Source organism: Patiria miniata, unplaced genomic scaffold, assembly GCF_015706575.1.
Source record: "Patiria miniata isolate m_02_andy unplaced genomic scaffold, ASM1570657v1 HiC_scaffold_22, whole genome shotgun sequence".
Classification (NCBI taxonomy): Eukaryota; Metazoa; Echinodermata; class Asteroidea; order Valvatida; family Asterinidae; genus Patiria; species Patiria miniata.
This window is the reverse complement of record NW_024037061.1, coordinates 2,997,929-3,024,228: the sequence shown is the minus strand read 5'-3', so window position 1 is coordinate 3,024,228 and position 26,300 is coordinate 2,997,929. Positions and strand designations below refer to the sequence as shown.

Genomic DNA, 26,300 nt, shown 5'->3' with positions numbered 1-26,300 from the left:
GGTGGTACGGTCTGCTGCATATCGGGACCAGTGGTTTGCAATGGGTGTGGGGTTGGAGTTGCATCGGTGCTGTTCTGGTTTGAAGTGAAATTGTTCACGGTGAAGCTGGTCTGTGTGGACTTGGTCCCTGCATCCAGCAATAGCTGGTGCCAAGGACTCCGTTGCTCACATTCTTGGGGATCAGAAACCTCGCATCTTATTTGACTTTGGTTGTCTGAAGCCAAGAGCGGAGAGATGATCAGTTGATTGGCTGAAGTTGTGAATCTGTCCGTGTTGTTGATTGAAATAGTCTGGTTGCCTGCTCCCTTTATGAACCATCTGAACGTAGATGAGTCTGGAAGGGGGTCAACATCACAGCCAAACTCTCCTTCATCACCCACCACCAGTTCTTGGCTTTGGGTAACTCTGGTAGATATGTTCAGGGGTGTTTGACAGATGGGTTGACGACCGGTCACATTGAGTATTGCGATGTTGGAATGTAGAAGATTTGCACCGTCGAAAATATAGCTGAAGTACTGCCCACTGTCAGTTGATGTAACATTGTTAATAACCAACGTGTAAACTGTTGCATCTTTTGTGCCATTCAGATACACTGAATATTTCTCAAAATCAGATAGAATGACAACAGAGCAACGTGCCAGTAATGTATAGGTATCGCGGCCAATTGGCTTCCTCATCCAGTGAATTGTATATTGTTGACAGTCAACCCTAAAGTTGGTGCGACGAGTGAATCTTGCCGTCCCACCCTCACTCACGCTCTGGTACTGAGGATTCAGGCTGAAATGCCCTGAACCCGATGCCAATGACACTTGCAGGAAAATGCACACACACAACGCAAGACCAACTATAGCCATTGTTGCCACACCCGTCCGAATGACAAATGAATACATTTATTTTTTCATGCAAGCTTATCCAGATAAGGAAGCAATCATTTATAAGAGTACAGTCAGATGTTGCCTTTCTGAATGACAACAAGGTGAGTTAAAACGAAAATGAAAAAGACAGAAAGAAAATATGTAAAACTAGGGAGATTCGCTTTTGTTGAATACAAAAGCAGGGTGATTGGGCCCACAACTATTTTATTGGACATTGCCCGGTTGAGTTATGAATATTTTCATGTCAGAACAAAACAAAAAGAATCAAGAAATTTAGCCTTTCCCCCACAAACCCTTTCGTTTCAGTTTGGGAATAAAAACATCTTTTTGTGTTTGATAAATTTCAGTATCAATTTGATAAACAGATACACGCTATTTCTGGTTGGAAGAAGTCATCAGTTAAAATGTGCAAATTCACGATTGATTTAAGTCAGACAGGAGACATCTCTCGGGAACCCAAGACGTGTTAAAGATAAATTTAGAAATATTCTCAGGCAAAAAATATGTGTATTTGGGATTCCGAAACAACTTCCCTCAGAGTTTTTGAATACATGAACTCATTTGACTATGTATGTGAAATGTGACACATATAAACGTCACATTGGGCAATACAGCTTGGAATAAGTGTGCAACACTGACAAATGGACTCCATAGGCATGGAAATGTAACCGTTGTATTCAAATAGGTTTAGGCTATTTATTGTATACAAGGGGGTCAACATCACAGCCAAACTCTCCTTCATCGCCCAACACCAGTTCTTGGCTTTGGGTAACTCTGGAATATATGTTCAGGGGTGTTTGACAGATGGGTTGATGACCGGTCACATGGAGTATAGCGATGTTGGAATGTAGCAAATCTGTTCTATATGAAGTTGGTTGATATTTTTATCTGTAAGTGCAGAAAGAAAATGCCTCCATCAAGGTATGTTTTGTTTAATAACCAGCTCTGATCTACACTGCTGAATTCAGATGGTTGGGTAAAATGTCGATTTCGTTTTTTGAAATCGACATATAAACCACTTTTTTTTTTTTTTTTTCTTTTTTTTTTTTCTTTTTTTTTCAAAAGTTTTTCCAAGGCTATTGTCTTAGTAACATAACCTTAATGCCTTAAAGAAATATTTCTGATTGCTGTTTTTGTTTCTCTTTAATGTTTTATGTCTATTAAAAAAAATCATACGGATAAAACTCCTAAATATAATGAAAAGTCATCTTTCCTTTTATAAGATCAACTTGATGAAGAAATTGCATAAGCAAACTTTCCTTTTAAATTGTTCCCTTTAAGCTGAAATTTAGATTTTGTTAAGTCTGATTTTGACTATACACATTTACAAGGAATTTGAAAATGCAGAGATAGTCTACAAATTAAATACCCCCATCATTTCAAAACTTGATACATGTTTTTACAATAATTTTTGCGTGCAGCATTGCCACATAAAGAGGGCCCAATAAGCAAAATGACCGCAAGCAAAATTCTCGTTTGATTTGTTCAAAATTCCTGCTTGATTTGTTCAAAATTCCTGCTTGATTGTTTACAGAGGTTCCTTCCATGGCTTTTGTCTTTACATAACCTTAAAGAATTATTATAATATTTCTGATTACTGATTTTGTATGTCAATGATGTTCCATGTCTATTTTTAAAAAGTACAACGGACAAAACTCTTGAATATAATGAAGAAGATCATTTTGTACTTGGATATGAAAGCGAGGGAGCCAGTCCACATATCAGATTTATAAGAGCCAATTTTTGAAGACATTGCATTTAAAGCAAACTGTTCATTGAAATTGTTCCCTTCTAGCTACAACTTGGATTTTGTTCAATCTACTTTTGATTAAACATATTTACAAGGAACTTGAAAATGCAGAGATAATCTACAAATTTAATACCCCGCTCATTTCAAAACTTGATGTAATATATGTACATGTTTTTACTGTAACTTTGACGTGAAGCTTCACCCTATGCAGAGGGCGTTATAAGCAACTTGACCGCAAGAAACATTCTCGTTTGATTTGTTCAAAATTTTTGTTTGATTATTGAACAAAACAGCTCCTTAATCCTACCAACAACAAAAAGCGGGATTTAGTACAATACTTGATGGAATATTTTCTGGGTTATATTTGCAAAGTTACGCCTTTCTAACTCTATGACTACGATAATGAGGATGAAGGTCATCAGGAAAACTTATCTTGATGAGCTTGGGTTGGAGATACATCATATGTTCATACGGGGAAATGTTTGTTCGGTACCGTGTACAGATCCTCCCCGACCTGAAATCGCACAAGAGCAGCATCTGATTCGCTATCGTCATTGGAGAGCTCCTCAGACGATTCTACGCTGCGAGATTTCACCTTATTCGGCACAGTGTACAGATCTTCACCAACCTGTACACGTGTGAGGGAAACCTCTTCTTGCTCATGCCTCCTCTGTCTGTTACTTCTCAAACTGCCAGCACCTGGAGATGAAGAATCAGACCTTGCAGCCGTCTGGTTCGGGCGTATTTCGGGCATCGCATAGAGAACCCCGTCAACCTGCATGTGGACAGGGCGCTGGCGCTGGCCTGACAAAGGGGCAACACTCCTTATAGTCAGGGTGGCTTGGTCAGCCTGACGCAGTCTGGGTTTAGGCTTACGACGATAGAAGCAGACACCAAGACAGGTAGCTACGAGGAGCAGCAAGGCGAGGGTAGCACCAATAATCGCCCAGAGTGGTATGGTCTGCTGCATATCGAGACCAGTGGTGATCAGCAATGGGTGTCGGGTTGGCGTTGCGTTGCTGCTGAAATTGTTCAGCTGGTGCCAAGGACTCCATTGCTCACATTTCTGGGAGTAAGAAACCTCGCATCTTATCTGACTTTGGTTGTCCGAAGCCAGGAGCGGAGAGATGATCAGTCGATTGGCTGAAGTTGCGAATCTGTCCGTGTTGTTGATTGAAATAGTCTGGTTGCCTGCTCCCTTTATGAACCATCTGAACGTAGATGAGTCTGGAAGGGGGTCAACATCACAGCCAAACTCTCCTTCATCGCCCACCACCAGTTCTTGGCATTGGGTAACTCTGGTAGATATGTTCAGGGGTGTTTGACAGATGGGTTGATGACTGGTCACATTGAGTATTGCGATGTTGGAATATAGAAACTTTGTTCCATCAAATATGTAGCTGACGTACTGCCCACTGTCAGTTGATGTAATATTGTTAATAACCAACGTGTAGAATGTTGCATCGTTTGTGCTATTCAGATACACTGAATATTTCTGAAAATCAGATAGCATGACAACAGAGCAACGTGCCAGTAATGTATAGGTATCGCTGCCAATTGGCTTCCTCATCCAGTGAATTGCATTTTTTAAACAGTGAACACTTAAGTTGATGCGATAAGTGAATGTTGCCGTCCCACCCTCACCCACGCTCTGGTACTGAGGATTCAGGCTTACATGCCCCGAACCCGATGCTGATGAAACCTGCAGGAAAACGCACACGCACAACACAAGAGCGACTCTTGCCATTGTCGACATGAACTCATCCGAATGAGAAATGATTTATTTCATGTAAACTGTTCCAGATAAGGAAGTAATTATTTAAGAGAATAATCAGAGTAAATTTCCCTAAATGATTCATTCAGTGAATAATTTAATGCTACACTGAAAATGAAAGTAGTTTGGAGAGCAAAGAGATGACATATATATGTAAAAACCATTGCATTTGCTTGTGTTTCTACGGTTCACGTACTTTTTGCTTCTGAATTGCGGGTGGTTAGTCAGCAAAACTAAAAATGTGAAGAAAATAGTGCAGTTGCACCCGTATAGATGGCTAAATTGAATGATGCCTAGTGCGTACCGGTATTGTCTCTTGTTTTGTTTATTGCAATGAGATTATAATGAGTAGATATCACTGAACAAAATAATTAAACTATCTTTACAATATGTAGTTGCCATCTTATATGCATCATGCAGTTTACTGAAGTTTTGGCTGTAGTGGCAGCCATGAAAAACCAGGATATTTTAAACTATAGACCTCTGATGATGATAAGAGGCAACATCCTTCCTTGCATCTTCTGGCCTTGGTTTGAGTAAAATTGGAGATTACGTTCCATAGCTTTGCAATTAGCACAGCGTCTTATTGCCTGAAAAGTTTTTTAGTACAAGTGTGTGCAGAAGGAATGGCGCACGCATCTTGGAGTAGCGCAATACGCAGAGTGTGATACGGACCGTGCGATTAGGTATAATATCACACTGTTCTTGCCATGGATCAACCAATCAGGATTTTTCATGAACAAATTTCAAAGCCCCCCCCCCCCACCTAAATCCGCTGGTGATGAAGAGAACTAAAATCCATAGCCCTGTGGGAGCCACTTTGTGAAGAGCAAAGTCCAAAAAGAAATAAGTCTTTTTTTTTAAACAGGTTCCTTCCAAGGCTATTGTCGTTACATAACCTTAAAGAATTATCATAATATTTCTGATTACAGATGTTGTTCGTAAATGATGTTCCATATCTATTATTAAAAAGTCCAAAAGACAAAACTCTTTAATATAATGAAGATCGTTTGGTACTTTGATATTAAAGCATACTTTTCATTTAAATTGTTTACTTATAGCTTAAAGTTGGATTTTGTTCGATCTAATTTTGATTAAACACATTTACAAGGAACTTCAAAATGCAGAGATACTCTACAAATTGAATACCCCATTCATTTTCAAAACATTTCAAAACTTGATGTAATACATGTACATGTTTTTACTGTAATTTTGAGGTGCAGCTTCACCACATACAGAGGGCTTTATAAGCAAAATGGCCGCAACCAACTTTCTCGTTTAAATTTGTTCACAGCTTCGTAATCCTTCAAAATAGCGATATATAGTACAATACTTGATGGAATATTTTCTTGGTTGCATTACCAAAGTCACGCCTTTCTTACTCTACGACTACAATAACAAGGATGACGGTAACGGAGGCACAATATCTTAATGAGCTTGGGTTGGAGGTATACCGTATGTTCATACGGGGTAATGTTTGTTCGGTACCGTGTACAGATCCTCCCCGACCTGAAATCGCACAAGAGCGACACTTGAATTGCTATCGTCATCGGACAACTCTTCAGAAGATTCCACGCTGCGAGATTTCACCTTACTCGGCACAGTGTACAGATCTTCACCAACCTGTACATGTGTAAGGGAAACTTCTTTTTGCTCATTCCTCCTCTGTCTGTTACCCCTCAAACTACCAGCACCCAGAGATGAAGAATCAGACCTTGTAGCCACCTGGCCTGGGCGTGTTGCGGGTATCCTGTAGAGAACCGTGTTGACACGTGTGTGGATAGGGTGTTGGACGGACGAAGGAGCAGCATTCCGTCCACTTACATCCGTGGTTCCTCGTTGGAATGTGTGACTGCTGTATATGTGGGAATCTGTACCAACCGGAGTGGGGACAAAGCGTCTCAGAGTCGGGGTGGCCTGGTCGTTCTGATGCGGTCTGGGTTTTGGCTTACGACGGTAGAAGCAGACACCAAGAAAGATAGCTACAAGGAGCAGCGAGGCAAGGGTAGCACCAAAAATCACCCAGAGTGGCACGGGCTGCTGCGTATCGGGACCAGTAGTGATCTGCAATTGGTGTGGGGTTGGAGTTGCATCGGTGCTGGCTGGAGACTGCATTGACCTGCTCGTGCTGTTGGTCAAATTCTGGTTTGAAAGGAAATTGCTCGCCGTGAAGCTGGTCTGTGTGGACTTGGTCCTTGCATCCAGCAATAGCTGGTGCCAAGGACTCCGTTGCTCACAGTCTTGGGAATAAGAAACCTCGCATCTTATTTGACTTTGGTTGTCTGAAGCCAGGAGCGGAGAGATGATCAGTCGATTGGATGAAGTTGCAAATCTGTCCGTGTCGTTGATTGAAATAGTCTGGTTGCCTTCTCCCTTTATGAACCATCTGAATGTAGATGAGTCTGGAAGGGGGTCAACATCACAGCCAAACTCTTCATCATCTCCCACCACCAGTTCTTGGCTTTGGGTAACTCTGGTAGATATGTTCAGGAGTGTTGGACAGATGTGTTGATGATCAGTCACATGGAGTATTGCGATGTTGGAATGTAGAACATTTGCACTGTTTAATATGTAGATGTAATACTGCCCACTGTCAGTTGACATAACTTTGTTTATAACCAGTGTAAAGACTGTTGCATCTTTTGTGCTATTCAGATAAACTGAATATCTCTCAAAATCAGATAGAATGACGAAGTTTGACTCTGAGCAACGTGCCAGTAATGTACCGGGATACTTATTGCTGCCAATTGGCTTCCGCTCCCAGTGAATGTTATAGTTTGAACAGTCAACCCTGAAGTTGGTGCGACAAGTGAATCTTGCCGTCCCAACCTCACCCACGCTCTGGTACTGGGGATTCAGGCTTAAAAGATGCCCCGAACCCGATGCCGATGAAACCTGCAGGAAAATGCAAACACACAACGCAAGAGCGACTGTAGCCATTGTGGACATTAACTCATCCGAATGAAAAATGATTTATTTCATGTAAGCTGTTCCAGATAAGGAAGTAATCGTTTAGGAGAATAATCAGAGTTAAAATTTTCCTAAATGATTCATTCAGTGAATAATTCAATGCTACACTGAAAATGAAAGTAGTTTGGTGAGCAAAGAGATGACATATATATGTAAAAACCATTGCATTTGTTTGTGTACATTTCAAACTGTCTGTTTTTCTAGATTAGTGTAAGTGCACGCCTTTTTGTTTCTACGGTTCACGTACTTTTTGCTTCTGAATTGCGGGTGGTCGGTCAGCAAAACTAACAATCTGAAGAAAAAAGTGCAGTTGCACCCATATACATTGTAGATGGCTCAATTGAATGATGCCTAGTGCGTATTGTCTCTTGTTTTGTTTATTGCAATGAGATTATCATGAGTGGATCACTTTACCAAAACAGCCATCTCTACAATATGTAGTTGACATTCTATATGCACCATGCAGTTTACTGAAGTTTTGGCTGAAGTGGCAGCCATGAAAAAACAGTAAATATAAACCATAGACTCCTGATATGACAAAAAGGCATCCTCGTATCTTCTGGGATTTTGCTTTGAGTAAAATTGGAGATTATGTTCCATAGCTTTGCAATTAGCACAGCGTCTTATTGCCTGAAAAGTTTTTTAGTACAAGTGTGTGCAGAAGGAATGGCGCACGCATCTTGGAGTAGCGCAATACGCAGAGTGTGATACGGACCTCGCGATTAGGTATAATATCACACTGTTGTTGCCATGGATCAACCAATCAGGATTTTTCATGCACAAGTTTCAAAGGGCACTCCCATCAAAATCCGCTGGTGATGAATAGAACTAGAATCCATAGCCCTGTGGGTGCCACTTTTCAAGAGCAAAATCCGAAACGAAATATATCTTTTTTTTACAGAGGTTCCTTCCAAGGCTTTTGTCTTTACATAACCTTAAAGAATTATTATAATATTTCCGATTACTGATTTCGTACGTCAGTGATGTTCCATACCTAATTTTAAAAAGACCAACGGACAAAACTCTGGAATATAATGAAGAAGATCATTTTGTACTTGGATATGAAAGCGAGGGAGCCAGTCCACATATCAGATTTATAAGAGCCATTTTTTGAAGACATTGCATTTAAAGCAAACTTTTCATTCAAATTGTTCCCTTATAGCTACAACTTGGATTTTGTTCAATCTACTTTTGATTAAACATATTTACAAGGAACTTGAAAGTGCAGGGATACTCTACAAATTTAATACCCCGCTCATTTCAAAACTTGATGTAATATATGTACATGTTTTTACTGTAACTTTGACGTGAAGCTTCACCCTATGCAGAGGGCGTTATAAGCAACTTGACCGCAAGAAACATTCTCGTTTGATTTGTTCAAAATTTTTGTTTGATTATTGAACAAAACAGCTCCTTAATCCTACCAACAACAAAAAGCGGGATTTAGTACAATACTTGATGGAATATTTTCTGGGTTATATTTGCAAAGTTACGCCTTTCTAACTCTATGACTACGATAATGAGGATGAAGGTCATCAGGAAAACTTATCTTGATGAGCTTGGGTTGGAGATACATCATATGTTCATACGGGGAAATGTTTGTTCGGTACCGTGTACAGATCCTCCCCGACCTGAAATCGCACAAGAGCGGCATCTGATTCGCTATCGTCATCGGAGAGCTCCTCAGACGATTCTACGCTGCGAGATTTCACCTTATTCGGCACAGTGTACAGATCTTCTCCAACCTGTACACGTGTGAGGGAACCTTCTCCTTGTTCATGCCTCCTCTGTCTGTTACTTCTCAAACCACCAGCACCTGGAGATGAAGAATCAGACCTTGCAGCCGTCTGGTTCGGGCGTATTTCGGGCATCGCGTAGATAACCCCGTCAACCTGCATGTGGACAGGGCGCTGGCGCTGGCCCGACAAAGGGGCAACACTCCTTAGAGTCGGGGCGGTTTGGTCAGCCTGATGCGGTCTGGGCTTAGGCTTACGACGATAGAAGAAGACACCAAGAAAGGTAGCTACTACTACTAGGAGCAGCAAGGCGAGGGTCACATCAATAATCGCCCACAGTGGCACGGGCTGCTGCGTATCGGGACCAGTGGTGATCTGAAATGGGTGTGGGGTTTGAGTTGAATCGGTGCTGGCTGGAGGCTGTGTCGACTTCCTCGTGCTGGTGGTCAAATTCTGGTTGGAAGTGAAATTGTTCAGCTGGTGCCAAGGACTCCATTGCTCACATTCTTGGGAATAAGAAACCTTGCATCTTATTTGACTTTGGTTGTCTGAAGCCAGGAGTGGAGAGATGATCAGTCGATTGGCTGAAGTTGTAAATCTGTCCGTGTCGTTGATGGAAATAGCCTGGTTGCCTGCTCCCTTAATAAACCATCTGAACGTAGTTGAGTCGGGAAGGGGGTCAACATCACAGCCAAACTCTCCTTCGTCACCCACCACCAAATCTTTGCTTCGGGTAACTCTGGTAGATATGTTCAGGGGTGTTTGACAGATGGGTTGATGACTAATCACATTGAGTATTGCGATGTTGGAATATAGTTCATTTCTACCATTGTCTATATAGCTGACGTACTGCCCACTGTCTGCTGATGTAACATTGCTAATAACCAACGTGCAGACTGTTGCATCTCTTGTGCTATTCAGATCAAATGAGTATTTCTCAAAATCAATGGTCATCTGTAATCGGTTATCACTGCCAATTGGCTGTCTCTTCCAGTGAATTGTATCACGTGGATTTTCAACCCTAAAGTTGATGCGACAGGTGAATGTCACCATCCCACCCTCACCCACACTCTGGTACGGCGGATTCAGGCTGAAATGCTCCGAATCCCATGCCAATGACACTTGCAGGAAAATGCACAGGCACACTGCAAGAGCAACTTTAGCCATTGTCGACATGAACTCATCCGAATGAAAATTGATAAGGAAGTAATTGTTTAAGAGAACAATCAGAGGTAGCTTTCCTGAATGACTACTGTCAGTGAATGATTTAATGCTACATTGAAAATGGAAGTAGATTGAGAAAAAACATGGAGAGATGACATATATATGTAAAAACCATTGCATTTGTTTATGTATATTTCAAACAGTCTGTTTTTTCAGTCTATTTTAAGGGCATGCCTTTCTATTTCGATGGTTTCATATTTATTTTTGCTCTGAAGAAGGGTCAGTCATCAGTTGGCAAAAAAAAGTATGAAGAAAAATTTCAGTTGCACCAGAAAGAAGGCTAAATTGAATGATGCCAAGTGCGTATTGTCTCTTCTTTTAATGAGATTAGCATAAGTAGATATCACTGAACAAAATAATAAAGGCATCTTTGCAATATTTAGTTGCCATTATACGTGCACCATGCAAACTTTTTGGCTGTAATGGCAGCCATGCCATAACAGTGAAGGTGAACTATGGCCACCTGATATGATGAGAGGCTACACCCTCGCATCTTCTGGGATGGCATTGGTTGCTATATACGCCATTCTTTGAGTAATATCAGATATTATTTTCCATAGTTTTTCAATTAACACACCGTCTCATTGCCTGGATTTTTTTGATGAATTAACTTGTTAGTTAGTGGGGGTTCCAGACAGCACTGGAGGCACAAAAAAAAGAAGGGATATTTCCCTTAGTTGGGAGCCCAAAAATCATCTTCGAAATCGACAAATTAATCGACTGTTGTTTTTACAGAAATTCCTTCCAAGGCTATTGCCTTCACATAACCTTAAAGAATTACTATAATATTTCTGATCACTGCTTATGTTCGTCAATGATGTTCCTATCTATTTTTAAAAAGTCCAACGGACAAAACTCTTGAATATAATCAAGATCATTTTATACGTGATATTAAAGAAAAAGAGCCAGTCCACATATCAGATATATAAGAGCCAATTTGTGAAAACATTGCATTTAAAGCAAACTTTTCATTTAAATTGTTTCCTTATAGCTAAAACTAGGATTTTTGTGCAGTCTTCTTAGATTAAACATTTTACAAGGAACTTGAAAATGCAGAGATGCTCTAATACCCCGCTCATTTCAAAACTTGATGTAATACATGTACATGTTTTTACTGTAATTTTGACATGAAGCTTCCCCCCAAACAGAGGGCGTTATAAGCAAAATGGACCGCAAGCAACATTCTCGTTTGATTTGTTCAAAATTCTTGTTTGATTATTAAACACAACAGCGTCATAATCCTTTTTAAAAAAACCCAGGATGTAGTACAATACTTGATGGAATATTTTCTGGGTTATATTACCAAGGTTACGCCTTTCTAACTCTGCAACTACGATAATGAGGATGAAGGTCATCAGGAAAACTTATCTTAATGAGCATGGGTTGGAGATATACCGTATGTTCATACGGGGAAATGTTTGTTTGGTACCGTGTACAGATCCTCCCCGACCTGAAATCGCACAAGAGCGACATTTGATTCGCTATCGTCATCGGACAGCTCTTCAGAAGATTCCACGCTGCGAGATTTCAACTTACTCGGCACAGTGTACAGATCTTCACCAACCTGTACACGTGTGAGGAAACCTTCTCCATGTTCATGCCTCCTCTGTCTGTTACCTATCAAACTACCAGCACCCAGAGATGAAGAATCAGACCTTGCAGCCACCTGGCCTGGGCGCGTTGCGGGTATCGCGTAGAGAACCGTGTTGACACGTGTGTGGATAGGGTGCTGGGCGGACGCAAGGGCAGCATTCCGTCCACTTCCATCCGTGGTTCCTCGTTGGAATGTGTGACTGCTGTATATGTGGGAATCTGTACCAACCGGAGTGGGGACAAAGCGTCTCAGAGTCGGGGTGGCCTGGTTGTCCTGATGCGGTCTTGGTTTTGGCTTACGATGATAACAGCAGAAACTAAGAAAGGTACCAACGAGGAGCAGCAAGGGCAGGGTAGCACCAATAATCGCCCAGAGTGGCATGGGCTGCTGTGTATTGGGACTAGTGGTAATCCGTAACGGGTTCGGGGTTTGAGTTGCGTCAGTGCTGGCTGGAAGCTGTGTAGATTTGCTTGAGCTGGTGGTATCAACACCAGTGGTGATCTGCAATGGTTGTGGGGTTGGAGTTGCGTCAGTCCTGGCTGGAGACTGCGTCGACTTGCTCGTGCTGGTGGTCAAATTCTGGTTGGAAGTGAACTCGTTCATGGTGAAGCTGGTCGGTGTGGACTTGGTCCTTGCATCCAGCAATAGCTGGTGCCAAGGACTCCGTTGCTCGCATTTTTGGGAATAAGAAACCTCGCATCTTATTTGACGTTGGTTGTCTGAAGCCAGGAGCGGAGAGATGATTAGGCGATTGGCTGAAGTTACGAATCTGTCCGTATTGTTGATTGAAATAGTCTGGTTGCCTGCTCCCTTAATGAACCATCTGAACGTAGATGAGTCTGGAAGGGGGTCAACATCACAGCGAAACTCTCCTTCATCACCCACCGCCAATTCTTGGCTTTGGGTGACTCTGGTAGATATGTTCAGGGGTGTTTGACAGATGGGTTGATGACCGGTCACATTGAGTATTGCGATGTTGGACTGTAGAACATTTTCAGGGTTGTTTATGTAGATTTTATACTGCCCTCTGTCAAGTGATGTAACTTTGTTTATAACCAACGTGAAGACTGTTGTATCTTTTGTGCTATTCAGATAAACTGAATATCTCTCAAAATCAGATAGAATGACGAGGTGTGTCTCTGAGCAACGTGCCAGTAATGTACCGGGATACTTATCGCTGCCAATTGGCTTCCGCTCCCAGCGAATGTTATATTTTGGACATTCAACCCTAAAGTTGATGCGACAAGTGAATCTTGCCGTCCCACCCTCACCCACGTTCTGGTACTTGGGATTCAGGCTTAAATGCCCCGAACCCGATGAAACCTGCAGGAAAACGCACACACACAATGCAAGAGCGACTACAGCCATGTTGCCACCAACCCGTCCAAAAGAGAAGTGAAACCCACTGCAGGTTTGAAATTTCTCTTCTCATGAAGGCGTTTCAAGATAAGGAAGTAATCGTTTAAGATTTAAATCAAAGGTAGCCTTCCTGTATGACCACATTCTAAAAATGATTCAGTAAATGATACATTGAAAATGAAAGTGGAATAATGAGCAAAAACATGGAGAGATGACATTTAGAAAAGATAACTTTTGGTTTTGACTTATAAAAACCATTGCATGTTTTCTTTTTGAAGAAAGAAAGTGCAGTTGCACCCAATAGATAGCTAATTAAATGATGTCAAGCGCGTATTGTCACCCAACGAAATACAAATACAGCCATCTTTGCAATATGTCATTGACATTATATGTCATCATGCAAGGGCGGATCCAGGGGGGGGGGGCCAAAGGGGGCCATGGCCCCCCCCCCCAAAAAAAAACGAAACCAATTTTTTTTTTTTTTATGTGACATCGCAATAAAGGCAGGCAATGAGTACACCACCATCTTTTCCTCAAAAAAAAAATTGGTTAAAGTGGTCAGAATTTGCCTCAGATCGCACCACAGAGCATCTAGAATCCAAAAAAAATGTCGGGGCCCTCGCGGGCCCCGAACCCCACGCCGTAATTTTTTAGACCCACTTTTTTGGGGGACCAAATTTTTTTTTGGCCCCCCCCCCCAAAAAAATTGTGTTCTGGATCCGCCCTTGTCATCATGATGATATGTGCACCATGCAGCTCACTAAAGTTTTGGCTGTAGTTGCAGCCATGACATACGAAGGTAAAATATAGCACCCGTTATGATGAGAGGCAACACCATCGCATGTTCTGGGATTGCATTGTTTGTCGAAATATACGCCATGCCGCTGAGTAAATTTTTTTTTTTCATAGCTTTTCAATTAGGCGCTCCCCCCCCCCGCAAAAAAATCTTCAGTTTCTGGTATCGAGCTTGCCCCGAAAGTGGTGCGGCGACGCGTTTTTTTTTGTTTTGTTTTGTTTTACTTTTTTTAAACTTTTTTTTTCCTTCAAATGTCGACTGATGACTGCATATGGTGCCCGACTATAAATTTAGTGCAAAATATATGGGAGCCAACTTGCCAAGAGAGGCAACATAAAGCTTATACTCGATTGTAACCCCATATAAAAACACGTCAAAATTGTGCAGCAGCAGGATTCCAGTCAAACCAGTGAGTTTTGCAGTTTTGAGACATCATCTTACATTGAAAAAAAAAACGTTTTAATGTTTGCTGACGCACATGGCTACGGTGACGCGCGCGCATACCAGAAATCTAAGCCTTTTTTGGGGAGGCCTTAACAGCATCTTATTGCCTGAATTTTTTAGTTTGTGAACAAATTTTATTGTTAGTAGGGTTCCAGAAAGGGCTGAAGGCCAAAGAGAAAAAAAGGGGGTTTCCCTTGGTTGGGAACCAAAAATCTTTTTCAAAATGACATATTAACTTTGTTTTAAACAGAGGTTCCTTCCAAGGCTATTGTCTTTACATATCCTTAAAGAATTATTATAATATTTCTGATTACTGATTTTGTACGTCTATAATGTTCCATATCTATTTTAAAAAGTCCAACGGACAAAACTCTTGAATATAATGAAGAAGATCATTTTGTACTTGGATATGAAAGCGAGGGGGCCAGTCCACATATCAGATTTATAAGAGCCAATTTTTGAAGACATTGCATTTAAAGCAAACTTTTCATTGAAATTGTTCCCTTATAGCTACAAGTTGGATTCTGTGCAATCTACTTTTGATTAAACATATTTACAAGGAACTTCAAAGTGCAGAGATACTCTACAAATTTAAAACCCCAATTAATTCAAAACTTGATGTAATGTACATGTTTTTATTGTAATTTTGATGTGAAGCTTCACCCCATACAGCAGAGTGACTGCAAGCAAAATTCTCTTTTGATTTGTGCAAAATTCTTGTTTGATTATTAAACAGCTTCGTAATCCTACAAAAAAAGTGGGATATAGTACATTACTTGATGGAATATTTTCTGGGTTATATTACCAAAGTCATGCCTTTCTTACTTTACGACTACGATAATGAGGATGATGGTCATTAGGCCACCTTATCTTGATGAATTGGGTTGGAGATATACCCTATGTTCATACTGGAAAAGGTTTGTTCGGTACCGTGTACAGATCCTCCCCGACCTGAAATCGCACAAGAGCGGCATCTGATTCACTATCGTCATTGAAGAGCTCCTCAGATGATTCTACGCTGTGAGATTTCACCTTACTCGGCACAGTGTACAGATCTTCACCAACCTGTACACGTGTGAGGGAAACTTCTCCTTGTTCGTGCCTCCTCTGTCTGTTACCTCTCAAACCACCAGCACCTGGAGATGAAGAACCAGACCTTGCAGTCGTCTGGTTCGGGCGTATTTCGGGCATCGCGTAGAGAACTCCCTCGACCTGCATGTGGACAGGGCGCTGGTGCTGGCCCGACGAAGGGGCGGTACTCCTTAGAGTTGGTGCGGCTTGGTCAGCCTGATGCGGTGTGGGTTTAGGCTTACGACGATAGAAGCAGACACCAAGAAAGGAAGCTACGAGGAGCAGCAAGGCAAGGGTAGCACCAACAATCACCCAGAGTGGCACGGGCTGCTGCGTATCGGGACCAGTGGTGGTCTGCAATGGGTGTGGGGTTGGAGTTGCGTCGGGGCTGGCTGGAGGCTGCCTCCACTTGCTCGTGGTTGAACTCTGGTTTGGAGTGAAATTGTTCAGCTGGTACCAAGGACTCCATTCCTCACATTCCTTGGAGTAAGAAACTTCGCATCTTATTTGACGTTGGTTGTCTGAAGCCAAGAGCGGAGAGATGATCAGTCCATTGGCTGAAGTTGTGAATCTGTCCGTGTCGTTGATTGAAATAGTCTGGTTGCCTGCTCCCTTAATGAACCATCTGAATGTAGTTGAGTTTGGAAGGGGGTCAACATCACAGCCAAACTCTCCTTCATCGCCCACCACCAGTCCTTGGCTTTGGGTAACTCTGATAGATATGTTAAGGGGTGTTTGACAGATGGGTTGATGATCAGTCACATTGAGTATTGCGGTGTTGGAATATAGAAACTCTGTTCCATCAAATATATCGCTGACGTACTGCCCACTGTCAGCTGATGTAGCATTGTTAATAACCAGCGTGTAGACTGTTCCATCTTTTGTGCTATTCAGATACACTGAATATTTCTCAAAATCAGATAGAATGACGACGTCCGAGCAGCGGGCCAGTAATGTAAAGTTATTGCTGGCAATTGGCTTCCTCCTCCAGTAAATTGTATGTTTTGAGCAATTAACCCTAAAGTTGATGCGACAAGTGAATCTGGCCGTCCCACCCTCACCCACGCTCTGGTACTGGGGATTCAGGCTGAAATCCTCCGAATCCCATGCCAATGACACTTGCAGGAAAATGCACACACACAATGCAAGAGCGACTACGTATACAGCCATTGTGGACATGAACTCATCCAAATGAAAAATGATAAGGAAGTAATTGTTTAAGAGAACAATCAGAGGTAGCTTTCCTGAATGACTACAGTCAGTGAATGATTTATTGCTACATTGAAAATGGAAGTAGATTGAGCAAAAACATGGAGAGATGACATATATGTAAAAGCCATTGCATTTGTTGATGTATATTTCATACTGTTTGTTTTTCCAGTTTATTTTAGGGGCATGCCTTTCTATTTTGATGGTTTCATATTTATTTTTGCTCTGATTTAGGGTCGGTCAGTTGGCAACAGATATAATATGAAGAAAAACATTACAGTTGCACCAGAAAGAAGGCTAAATTGAATGATGCCAAGTGCGTATTGTCTCTTCTTTTAATGAGATTAGCATTAGTAGATGTCACTGAACAACATAATAAAGGCATCTTTGCAATATGTAGTTGCCATTAAACGTGCACCATGCAAACGTTTTGGCTGTAATGGCAGCCATGCCATAACGGTAAAGGTAAACTATAGCCCTCTGATATGATGAGAGGCTACACCCTCGCATCTTCTAGGATTGCATTGGTTGCTATAATTTCAACTTTTGTGCCATTCAGATGAACTGAATATTTCTCAAAATCAATGGTCATCCATTGGTAATCACCGCCCACTGGCTTCCTCTCCCAGAAAATCAGACATTTAGGACATTCAACACTTAAATTGGTGTGACAAGTGAATCTTGCCGTCCCACCCTCAGCCGCGCTCTGGTAATGAGGATTCATGTTAAAATACTCTGAATCCATTGCCGACGAAACCTGCAGGAAAATGCACACACACAATGCAAGAGTGATTGTAGCCATTGTCTACTTGAACTCATCCGAATGAAAAATGATACCCACTGCAGGTCTTAGATTTCTCACTTTATGTAAGCTTATCCAGATAAGGAAGTAATCGTTTTATGACAACAATCAGAGGTAGCTTTCCTGAATGACTACATTCAGTGAATGATTTAATGCTACATTGAAAATGGAAGTGGAATGTTAAGCAAACACATAGAAAGATGAGACATATATGTAAAAAACATTGCATTTGTTTATGTTCATTTCAAACGGCCTATGTATCTACATTAGGGTAAGGGCATGCTTTTTTCCAGCTCACTGATGTTTTAGCTGTAGTGGCAGCCATGACATAGCAGTAATGGTAAACTGTAGACCCCTGCTGATATGATGAGAGGCAACATCCTCGCATCTTTTATTTTATACGGTTCTTAATAATAAAAATAATAATAACACAAAATTCATAACGCGCACTTTCTCTGGAAGCCATTCAAAGGCGCCAGTCTAGATGTAAAGGAAAAAAATCTCAGTTGTTGGAAAAAGCCAGCATAAAGAGATGTGTTTTGAGTTTCTGCGTGAAAGATGTCATGTTTTCGTGTCTCTGATTTCACATTGCAAACGGTTCCAAAGCCGAGTGCAACATTTGAAAAGGCTCTGTCACCGTAACTGGCGAGACAAGCTTGGGGAATGGACCGATCCAGTAAGCACCGACCCATGGTGTTCTGACCAATCACAGCCGTGATTTATGTCCGACATGCGCGCACAAAAGTCCGACATGCGTGCACGCGCGTGTGATGCGCGTGGAAGAAAAAAAGAAGCGTGGCATTGGAGAGGAGCACGTATAGACCGCTTGCAGACGCGTTCGATGATCGACGCGCGAAGGCGCGCGACGCCATGTTGTGGGACAGGCGTATATCTATCCACGCACATTTTGTCCCAGAACATGGCGTCGCTCAACTTGCTTGGCGCGTCAATTATCGATCGCGTCTGCAAGCGGTCTATTAATTTGCCCACGTGCGCAGTGGGCGGAGCTTACTGGATCGGTCCATTGAAAGGAGGCTGCCAGATGACCTCAAGCCCAGTCTGACAGTACGGAACTGTAGTAGGTTTTCTACGTAGGGTGGGGCCAGGATGACCTTAAGGTCAGAGACAAATTCTGCTAAATGCACATCAAAAATCTGTCAGATTTATCAAAAATCTGCCAAATTCCCAAGAAGTACTCGAAATGCACTATAAACACTTTAAAATCACATACAAATTGGTAGTATTGCCTTAACTAAGATTCAATTACATAATAAACAATCTAGTCACATAAAGATTTTTTGAAATATTATTGGTAAATTTCTGGCAAAACGTGGATCCGGCCACGACAAAGTCCGTTTCCCAGTGAACCTCAACACCTAGACCAGCCAACCTGTCACATTATGCAAGGGTTTGTGTGAAAGGATTGAAGCTTTTTTAAACAAATGTACACTTTTTTGTTCAAATTTGCTGTTTTTCTGTTGCATAACCATTTTTGCAGAATTCTGCCAGAAATCTGCCAAAAAATTCCATTGTGTCAAATTTTCTGTCAAACTTGTTTTTTAACAAAAATTCTGTCAAAGTTAGCCGAAAATTGGCTAAAACGGTCACCCTGGGTGGGGCTTCCATTCACTCAATTACTTTGGTGAGTGGATTTGTCAAAGCATAACCGTGTCCTTGTTATGTCTTGCAACGAAAGGTAAACCAGTCTGTGATAATCTTCTTCGCCATTTGACGGTAAGCCCGAAAGAAGAGACTGTAGATGAACACGTTGAAGCCGCTGTTGCACGTCGTCAGCCAGACCATTATGAAATGAAGCCAGGCCGGGATAGATACTTTGACGTAACCTGAGAGGGCACGGGACACCATGGCCGGGGTGTAGCATCCAGCGAATGTGAGGGTGACCAGAAGGAAAGTCTTCAATGCCTTGTTGTCTTGAATTTTGTTGGCTGCGTTGACGCCATTTGGGTTGATGCGCTGCTTGTGCTGATGGCTGATTTTTATGAGAATACAGTAGATACACGTTATCGTCAGAGTCGGAATTATGTCCAAGAAGATGAGCATCATGACGTTGACTGTGTTTGAATTCTGAGCATGGAAACAGCTGACGGCGCTCGGAAAATACTGAGCAGGGGTCTGAAAGGTTACCACGGCGATGGACAAAGTGAGCGTCGATGACACAAGCACGACTTGGATGACGTGACGCTTGGAGCACCAGATTGGGAAACGATACGGTCGGGTGACGGCAAGGAAACGCTCGATGTTGAGCAAAAGCATGGACACCACCGACATCACTAAAGATACGAACTTCACAGCGGTGACGATACGACAGCCCAATTCGCTGAACGGCCATCGGTCTAGAGCTGAAGCCACGACGTTTGAAAACGCGGACAAGCCCAGGACTAGATCATACACGGCCAGCGTCATCATAAGGACCTTGGTGCTGTCGGCTAAAGTGGTCACGCGGCGCGTCACGGCGATGGACAGAATGTTTCCAAATGTTACCACCATTGCAAGGAGGACAATAAAAGAAGTTCGGAGGCCGATGAGATATGGCGGCATGCCCTCCGCGTCTGCTGATGAATTGTTCATTTTGTTATGCCGTGAAAAGCAGCAACTGCCCCACAAAAAGTGTCTGTATTCTGTGCACAGAAACTAAACCAGAATTTGTCTTGCTTTCACACAAAGAACCGTCACTGTCAATCCCTCACTCCAAACCCAATTTTGTCACTGTCTCTACTGAAGAGACAAACAAACAGGGTCACTTTCATCCAACCAATAAAATTGCAATCTCAACTGTTTACACTCTTAATCCAAAACACGCCTGACGCTGTAGCTTTGAATTTGAAAGCAGCGTCTGCTCATCGTCCATTTGTTTTTGTGACAACATCAAACATCCAATTTTTACAATGTCATTAAAAGCTAATTACCATATTATTTAGAGTACAGATTACCAGACTTTTCCTGAATCAACAAATTCCCTCCTCGCTCAAAGCAAATGAGAGAGGGTCGCACGCCTCCTTCATATTTTTAATGAACTGTTCACCCAATGCGGTGAATGTAGCGACTGTTTTCTTTGGATGTTGAAAGCCTGCTCCTCACTCATGCAAAAGTTAAGACCACAATTGCAAGTCTGCCGTGTCTTTTGATGAAAAATTCGGTTCTGATACAGTCTTCTCAAGAACAGAAAAACAGTCAAGTGTGCTTATGCTGAGAGCATGGAATAGGTTTATATACCCGAATATCTCGCGCTGCCTCACAATTTACCATGAACTCAACCACCAGAACACAGGAGACAAGACAATGATGTTGTCTCCGAATGTTATACCAGACGTGCTTGTCAGTTAACCTTGTTTCTGAAATTACAAGAAAGAGTCAACACAGAACTCCATTCATTGTCATAGTAAGGTCCGACGTTTTCCTCCATTTGAGCTATTTTAATTACGTTTAACTACTTCGTGGGCCAATGCGTACGTACATCAATCAAATCAACCTTGAGTTTGATAGCCCTGTTTCTGACACGTTAATACATCAAAGTTAACCTACATATTCCTTTTCTGACATGGTTGCACCGTCGTCAATTGATTACATTGATTTCCTTTACCCCCAGAGGGACCTATTGGTCTGGTAATGCATGGATTCTACAAGAAAATGTAAAATAAAAAAAGGGATGCAATGGTTGATTTCATGTTAAATCACATCAGCCTAAAGGTTGGGTAATGCTTTTCTCCGGTTATTTTACACTGAAGCTAATTCGTTATAAGGGCGACGGCGAATATCAGAATGAAAGTACAAATATATCGTCTTTATCGATGTCACAAATTTTGGGTTATGCTACTGTTGGCATGTTTAGCACGTTCACAGTTCCAGAATGAATTTTGCAGTGATCTGACAGGATGCAGTGTGCTGAAGAAAACCGTATTGATTTGTTTTGTGTTTAATCAACAAATAATAATATAGGTCGGTCCGTACTACACCAGAAAGTTACATTGAAGTGAAGCAAATTTGACAAAGCAACGGCAAAATGAAACTTGTAACCAAATTTGCCTGATTTTTTAACTATTCAGGCTCAAGATGTTCCAGACTTTTGTCTGAAATCAGACTTTTTGAATCTGCGAGATAGACATTGTCAGTATTGAAAGAAGTGCATCTTTTCAGACCTTTCAAGTTTCATCAAATTTTCATCTTTTTTAATTTAAATTGACAATATATCAACCCTGCTTTTATAATAGCTACATCTACATGTATGTATGCAGTGCTTTGAGTAAAATTGGACATTATTTTCCATAGCATTTCAATTAACACAGCGTCTTACTGCATGAAAATGTGGGTTTTTTTTAATGAATTAATTGTTTTGTTCGTGGGGGTTCCAGACAGGGTCAGCAATGTTAAAAAAAAAATGAGTTTTTTCCTTGAATTGGGGGCCCAAAGTAAGGTTGGTTGGAAATGAGAACCAAAGAAGATGCCTGATTATGGAGCAGTTGAGTGATAGTACATGTATGTCTATTGCACATGTGGGATAGCTAAATTTTCTTCCCTGACGCATTGGAACATCAACCAATGAAAGACGTGCACTTGGCTCAGAAATATGTATGAGTGTACTAACTACTACTTGTCGAAAAACATGTCCTACTTTTGATGTTAAATAACTCTGTTGATTACCAACGGAATTAAACCAACATTTCGGATCATGTAATAAGGCATGACAAATTCAATGGAGCGAGTTTCATCAGCTTTGTGCAAGAGAGTGAGATTTAAATCTATACGAAAAAAATACTCTCTTTCAGAATGTCTATACAGCGCTGGAGAAGGTGGCGGAAGGCGTGTGCTGCTGCCGAAAGCTTCTGAAGGAATGCAGGATCACCCCTGATGTCATTGCACACCTCCTCGATCGTGTGTTGCGCCAAACGATAGAGGAGCTGTGCAATGACATCAGGGGTGATCCTACATTCATTCAGAACTTTTCGGCTGCAGTATGCGCCTTCGGTCATTGTCCACAGCACTGTATCATTCTGAAAGCGGGTATTTTGTTTTCGTATGGCATTTTTTGTAAAGCTGATGAAAGTGGCTCCATAATATTTGTCATACCTTGTTTACTGAAATGTTGGTTTAATTCCATTGGTAAACAACAGAGTTATTTAAGATCAAAAGTAGGACATGTGTGTTTTTTTAACATGTAATATGTATGAAGTGTACTAAATATGTATGAGGCTCATAAATATGCATGAGGTTTAATAATAGTTTTGTCATGTGCAGGTTCACTACCAAATATGCCAGCCCCCTCCTCTCTGCGCAAGAACTCCTGGATGTGCAGACGGCCACCCAGACCTACGAGAACATGACGGTCAAGGCGCGGTCCACCACCCGCGAGGTCGTGGCGACCTACTCCATGCAGGATCTGACCATGGACTTGACGGTCCGCATTCCGGCCAATCACCCGCTGGGGATTATCGCCGTGGACAGCGAGAAGAAGGTCGGGGTGGGAACGACCCAGTGGCGAAACTGGACACTACAGCTGACCACGTTCCTGCGAAATCAGGTACAGAAGGATGTCACTTTGACAATCACATTAGGGTTCACTTGAGGGTTATTTAGAGTCACATGTAACTTGGTTCGAGGCCGAGTGCGAGTCCTGAGTCGAGTCATTTGTTTAGATTGAGCAGGCACATGCTATCCTACATGTAGTATCCTACAATTAATGGCTAGAACAGCACAATGGACCGATCCAGTAAGCACCGCGCCATGGTGTTCTGACCAATCACAGCCGAGATTTATGTCCGACGTGCGTGCACTGAAGCTCGACATGCGTGCACACGCGTATGATGCGCGCGGAAGGAAAATGCAGCATGGCATTTGAGAGGAGCACGTGTTAATTTACCCCCGTGCGCACTGGGTGGAGCTTACTGGATCGGTCCATTATCAGGTTCTCTACTTTAAATACCAATTGTCAGTCATCAACTTTTGTACATCTATTCATGCAACATTACAATTTTGTTTTCAATATTTTCAAAAGTAGCATTTTGCTGGTAAATAATACAGTGTAGACTAGTGGTTACAGTTTGCGACTCATGATCAGAGAGTCAGGGGTTCGAATCCAGCTGCTGGTCATATGTTGTGTCCTTGGCAAGCCACTTCACCCCCACTTGCCTCTTTCCACCCAGGAGTATAAATGGGTACCAGCATTAGCTGGGGAGTAACCTGCGATGGACTAGCATCCCATCCAGGGGGAGTAGAAATATTCTCAGTCGTTTCATACCACTGAAACCGGAGATAAACGCAAACATTTTCAGAGTTTTCCAAAATGGCTTTACCGACCGACCCGATCAGACCCGAAAATCACTAAATCAAAACCGAAACCGTGACCGTCCTGACCCAATTGAAATGATGGACAAACCAACCCAACCTGAAGTTGGTTTCGGATCGGGTTTGCACAACATTACACAAGAGTAGCAAATTAGTGTTACATCCGACGTCAGTCACGTTCCCGTTACTTATTCGGTGTATTTTCTAATTAGAATGGCAGCATTATGGATGGCCTGACGCTGTGGAAGCGCAACGTGGACAAGCGCTTTGAGGGCGTCGACGACTGCATGATCTGTTTCTCAGTCATCCACGGCTCCAACTGCTCGCTGCCCAAGCTGCAGTGCAAGACCTGCAAGAAACGCTACCACTCGGCCTGCCTGGTGAGTTTTGCCAAGAAAACGCTGAAGAATTTAATAATAATAATAATAATATATAGTGCTTATATAGCGCTTTATACCAAAGGTCTCAAAGCGCTTCACAATTACAACCCCTGTTCATCAGGCCATGAGACCAGTTTCTGCAGCAGCTCAAGATCAGCACAATCTGGTCTCTACCTTCACAGGTACCCATTTATACTCCTGTGTGGAGAGGCAATTGTAGTAAAATGTCTTGCCCAAGAACACAAGCATCAGCACAATCTGGTCTCTACCTTCACAGTTACCCATTTATACTCCTGGGTGGAGAGAGGCAATTGTAGTAAAGTGTCTTGCCTAAGAACACAAGCATCAGCACAATCTGGTCTCTACCTTCACAGTTACCCATTTATACTCCTGGGTGGAGAGAGGCAATTGTAGTAAAGTGTCTTGCCCAAGAACACAAGCATCAGCACAATCTGGTCTCTACCTTCACAGGTACCCATTTATACTCCTGGGTGGAGAGAGGCAATTGTAAAAGTGTCTTGCCCATGAACACAAGCCTTTGCAAAAAGTTAGGTCTCAATCGCAGTTTATATGAACAACTTGAGACTTGAATTTGGGCGATTCACACGGCAGTGAGCCACCAAGAGTTTGCCACAGAAAGTTCGTTTTTTCCCCGTGCTTTGTGGGAGATGGTCAACTAATTCGCAGCGCGGGACATTTGATGAAATTTTTGTTTTTCCAGTCAGTAGTTTTGTTAGCATGTGATTTGAGTATGTTTGCCCCTTTCCTTGCTTTGTATCAATACTGGTGTTTTTTTTGGTAAGGCGGCAGAATGCTTTGCCCCAGTTTATAACAAATTAACACAAGTTGTCTACTGACACTCATTCAAATGGGCCATGTTTTGTCGACCTTAAACTTGAAAAAATGAACTCCCCACAGCAAACTCTTGGTGGTGCACTGCATTGTGAATGGCCCAAACTGAGACTTGATGAAAGTACCGGTACATGCACTACGTGTCAAAAACACCTGATCCTAAATAACTTTGCTGTTTACCAATTGATTTAAACCAACATTTCAGATCCTGTGAACAAGGCATGACAAATTTTATGGGGCGAGTTTCACCAGCTTTGTGCAAGAGGTGGAGATTTACTGAAGCACGAAAAAAATACTGTTAAATATTTTCATTGTCTATTTTTACAGTACAAGTGGTTCAACACCAGCAATCAGTCTACTTGCCCTCTCTGTCGCAGCCCTTTCTAGAGTCCCCTGTGCCCAAGGCAGGCATCTTGCTCCTAAAAGACCTTGGGTTCTATCTTTTGGATTCTGTTGGGTTTAGCCAGGTGCCTCAAGCAGTTTAGTGGCTTTTCCAAAAAAAGTGTTTTCCCCTATTAAAGCTATGTTTGTACTTAACCCTAACCCCCTAAGAGGTGTGCAAAATCATGTTGGGGATAGCTATAGGAATAAACAACTTTTGCTGTAATTTCAAGAATTGGATGGATTTGGGAGTTAGTATTTTATAGCAAATGTTGATACACTGACCTGTTTACAGTTTCGTGTTCATAAATGCTGTTCTTGTAGTCTGGTTACCTGACCCTACGGCAGTTTTTTTTCTAACGATTGTCAGCCAACCATCGTTGGAAATTGATACAAAAATTCCACTTTTCTTGAAAATGACAGCACACCAGGTGCCATGATTTCACAGGATGCTTGAGACTATTATTCACTAACAGTCAAGTAAGGTATTTCATAATATTTTGGTACTTTTGATTTTTGATGATTGCAAATGTTGTATATTGCCTTTGACTGCTGGGTTGTCGGGATCCATTTTAATTGAAATTTTACTTCAATGTAGGCCTATGGTTTTAAGTTAAAAGATTATTTGAAAGAACTATTTTTTGTGTGAATCGCACCCCTGAACAAGGCATTGATAAAATGGAAATGTGGCCAATATATGGTTAGATAGCTCAGTTGGTAGAGCACCGGAAAGGCAATCCACAGGTCGCAGGTTCAAACTCGCTCAAGGCAATTTCTTCTGTC

General features: G+C 41.9%; 1 protein-coding gene across 3 annotated transcripts; it reads left to right on the top strand.

Annotated features, from left to right (window-relative positions):
• The first annotated feature begins 19,205 nt into the window (after nucleotides 1–19,205).
• LOC119730687 (E3 ubiquitin-protein ligase listerin-like) lies at nucleotides 19,206–25,949 on the top strand. Of its 3 annotated transcripts, none has more exons than XM_038203681.1 (4): nucleotides 19,206–19,338; nucleotides 22,858–23,140; nucleotides 24,117–24,284; nucleotides 25,464–25,949. In XM_038203681.1, exons 2-4 carry the CDS (start codon nucleotides 22,940–22,942, stop codon nucleotides 25,521–25,523), a joined length of 429 nt encoding a protein of 142 aa, XP_038059609.1. In that variant the 5' UTR covers nucleotides 19,206–19,338; nucleotides 22,858–22,939; the 3' UTR covers nucleotides 25,524–25,949. The 3 variants fall into 3 exon arrangements, with proteins under 3 accessions (XP_038059609.1, XP_038059608.1, XP_038059610.1); XM_038203680.1 differs by lacking the exon at nucleotides 19,206–19,338 and adding an exon at nucleotides 19,356–19,495; XM_038203682.1 differs by lacking the exon at nucleotides 19,206–19,338 and adding an exon at nucleotides 21,415–21,519.
• The last annotated feature ends 351 nt before the right edge of the window (nucleotides 25,950–26,300 follow it).

Coding starts and splice junctions, on each gene's coding strand:
- LOC119730687 (XM_038203680.1), top strand. Junction 23,141..24,116: donor CCACGTTCCTGCGAAATCAG/GTACAGAAGGAT, acceptor TTTTCTAATTAG/AATGGCAGCATTATGGATGG. Junction 24,285..25,463: donor GCTACCACTCGGCCTGCCTG/GTGAGTTTTGCC, acceptor CTATTTTTACAG/TACAAGTGGTTCAACACCAG.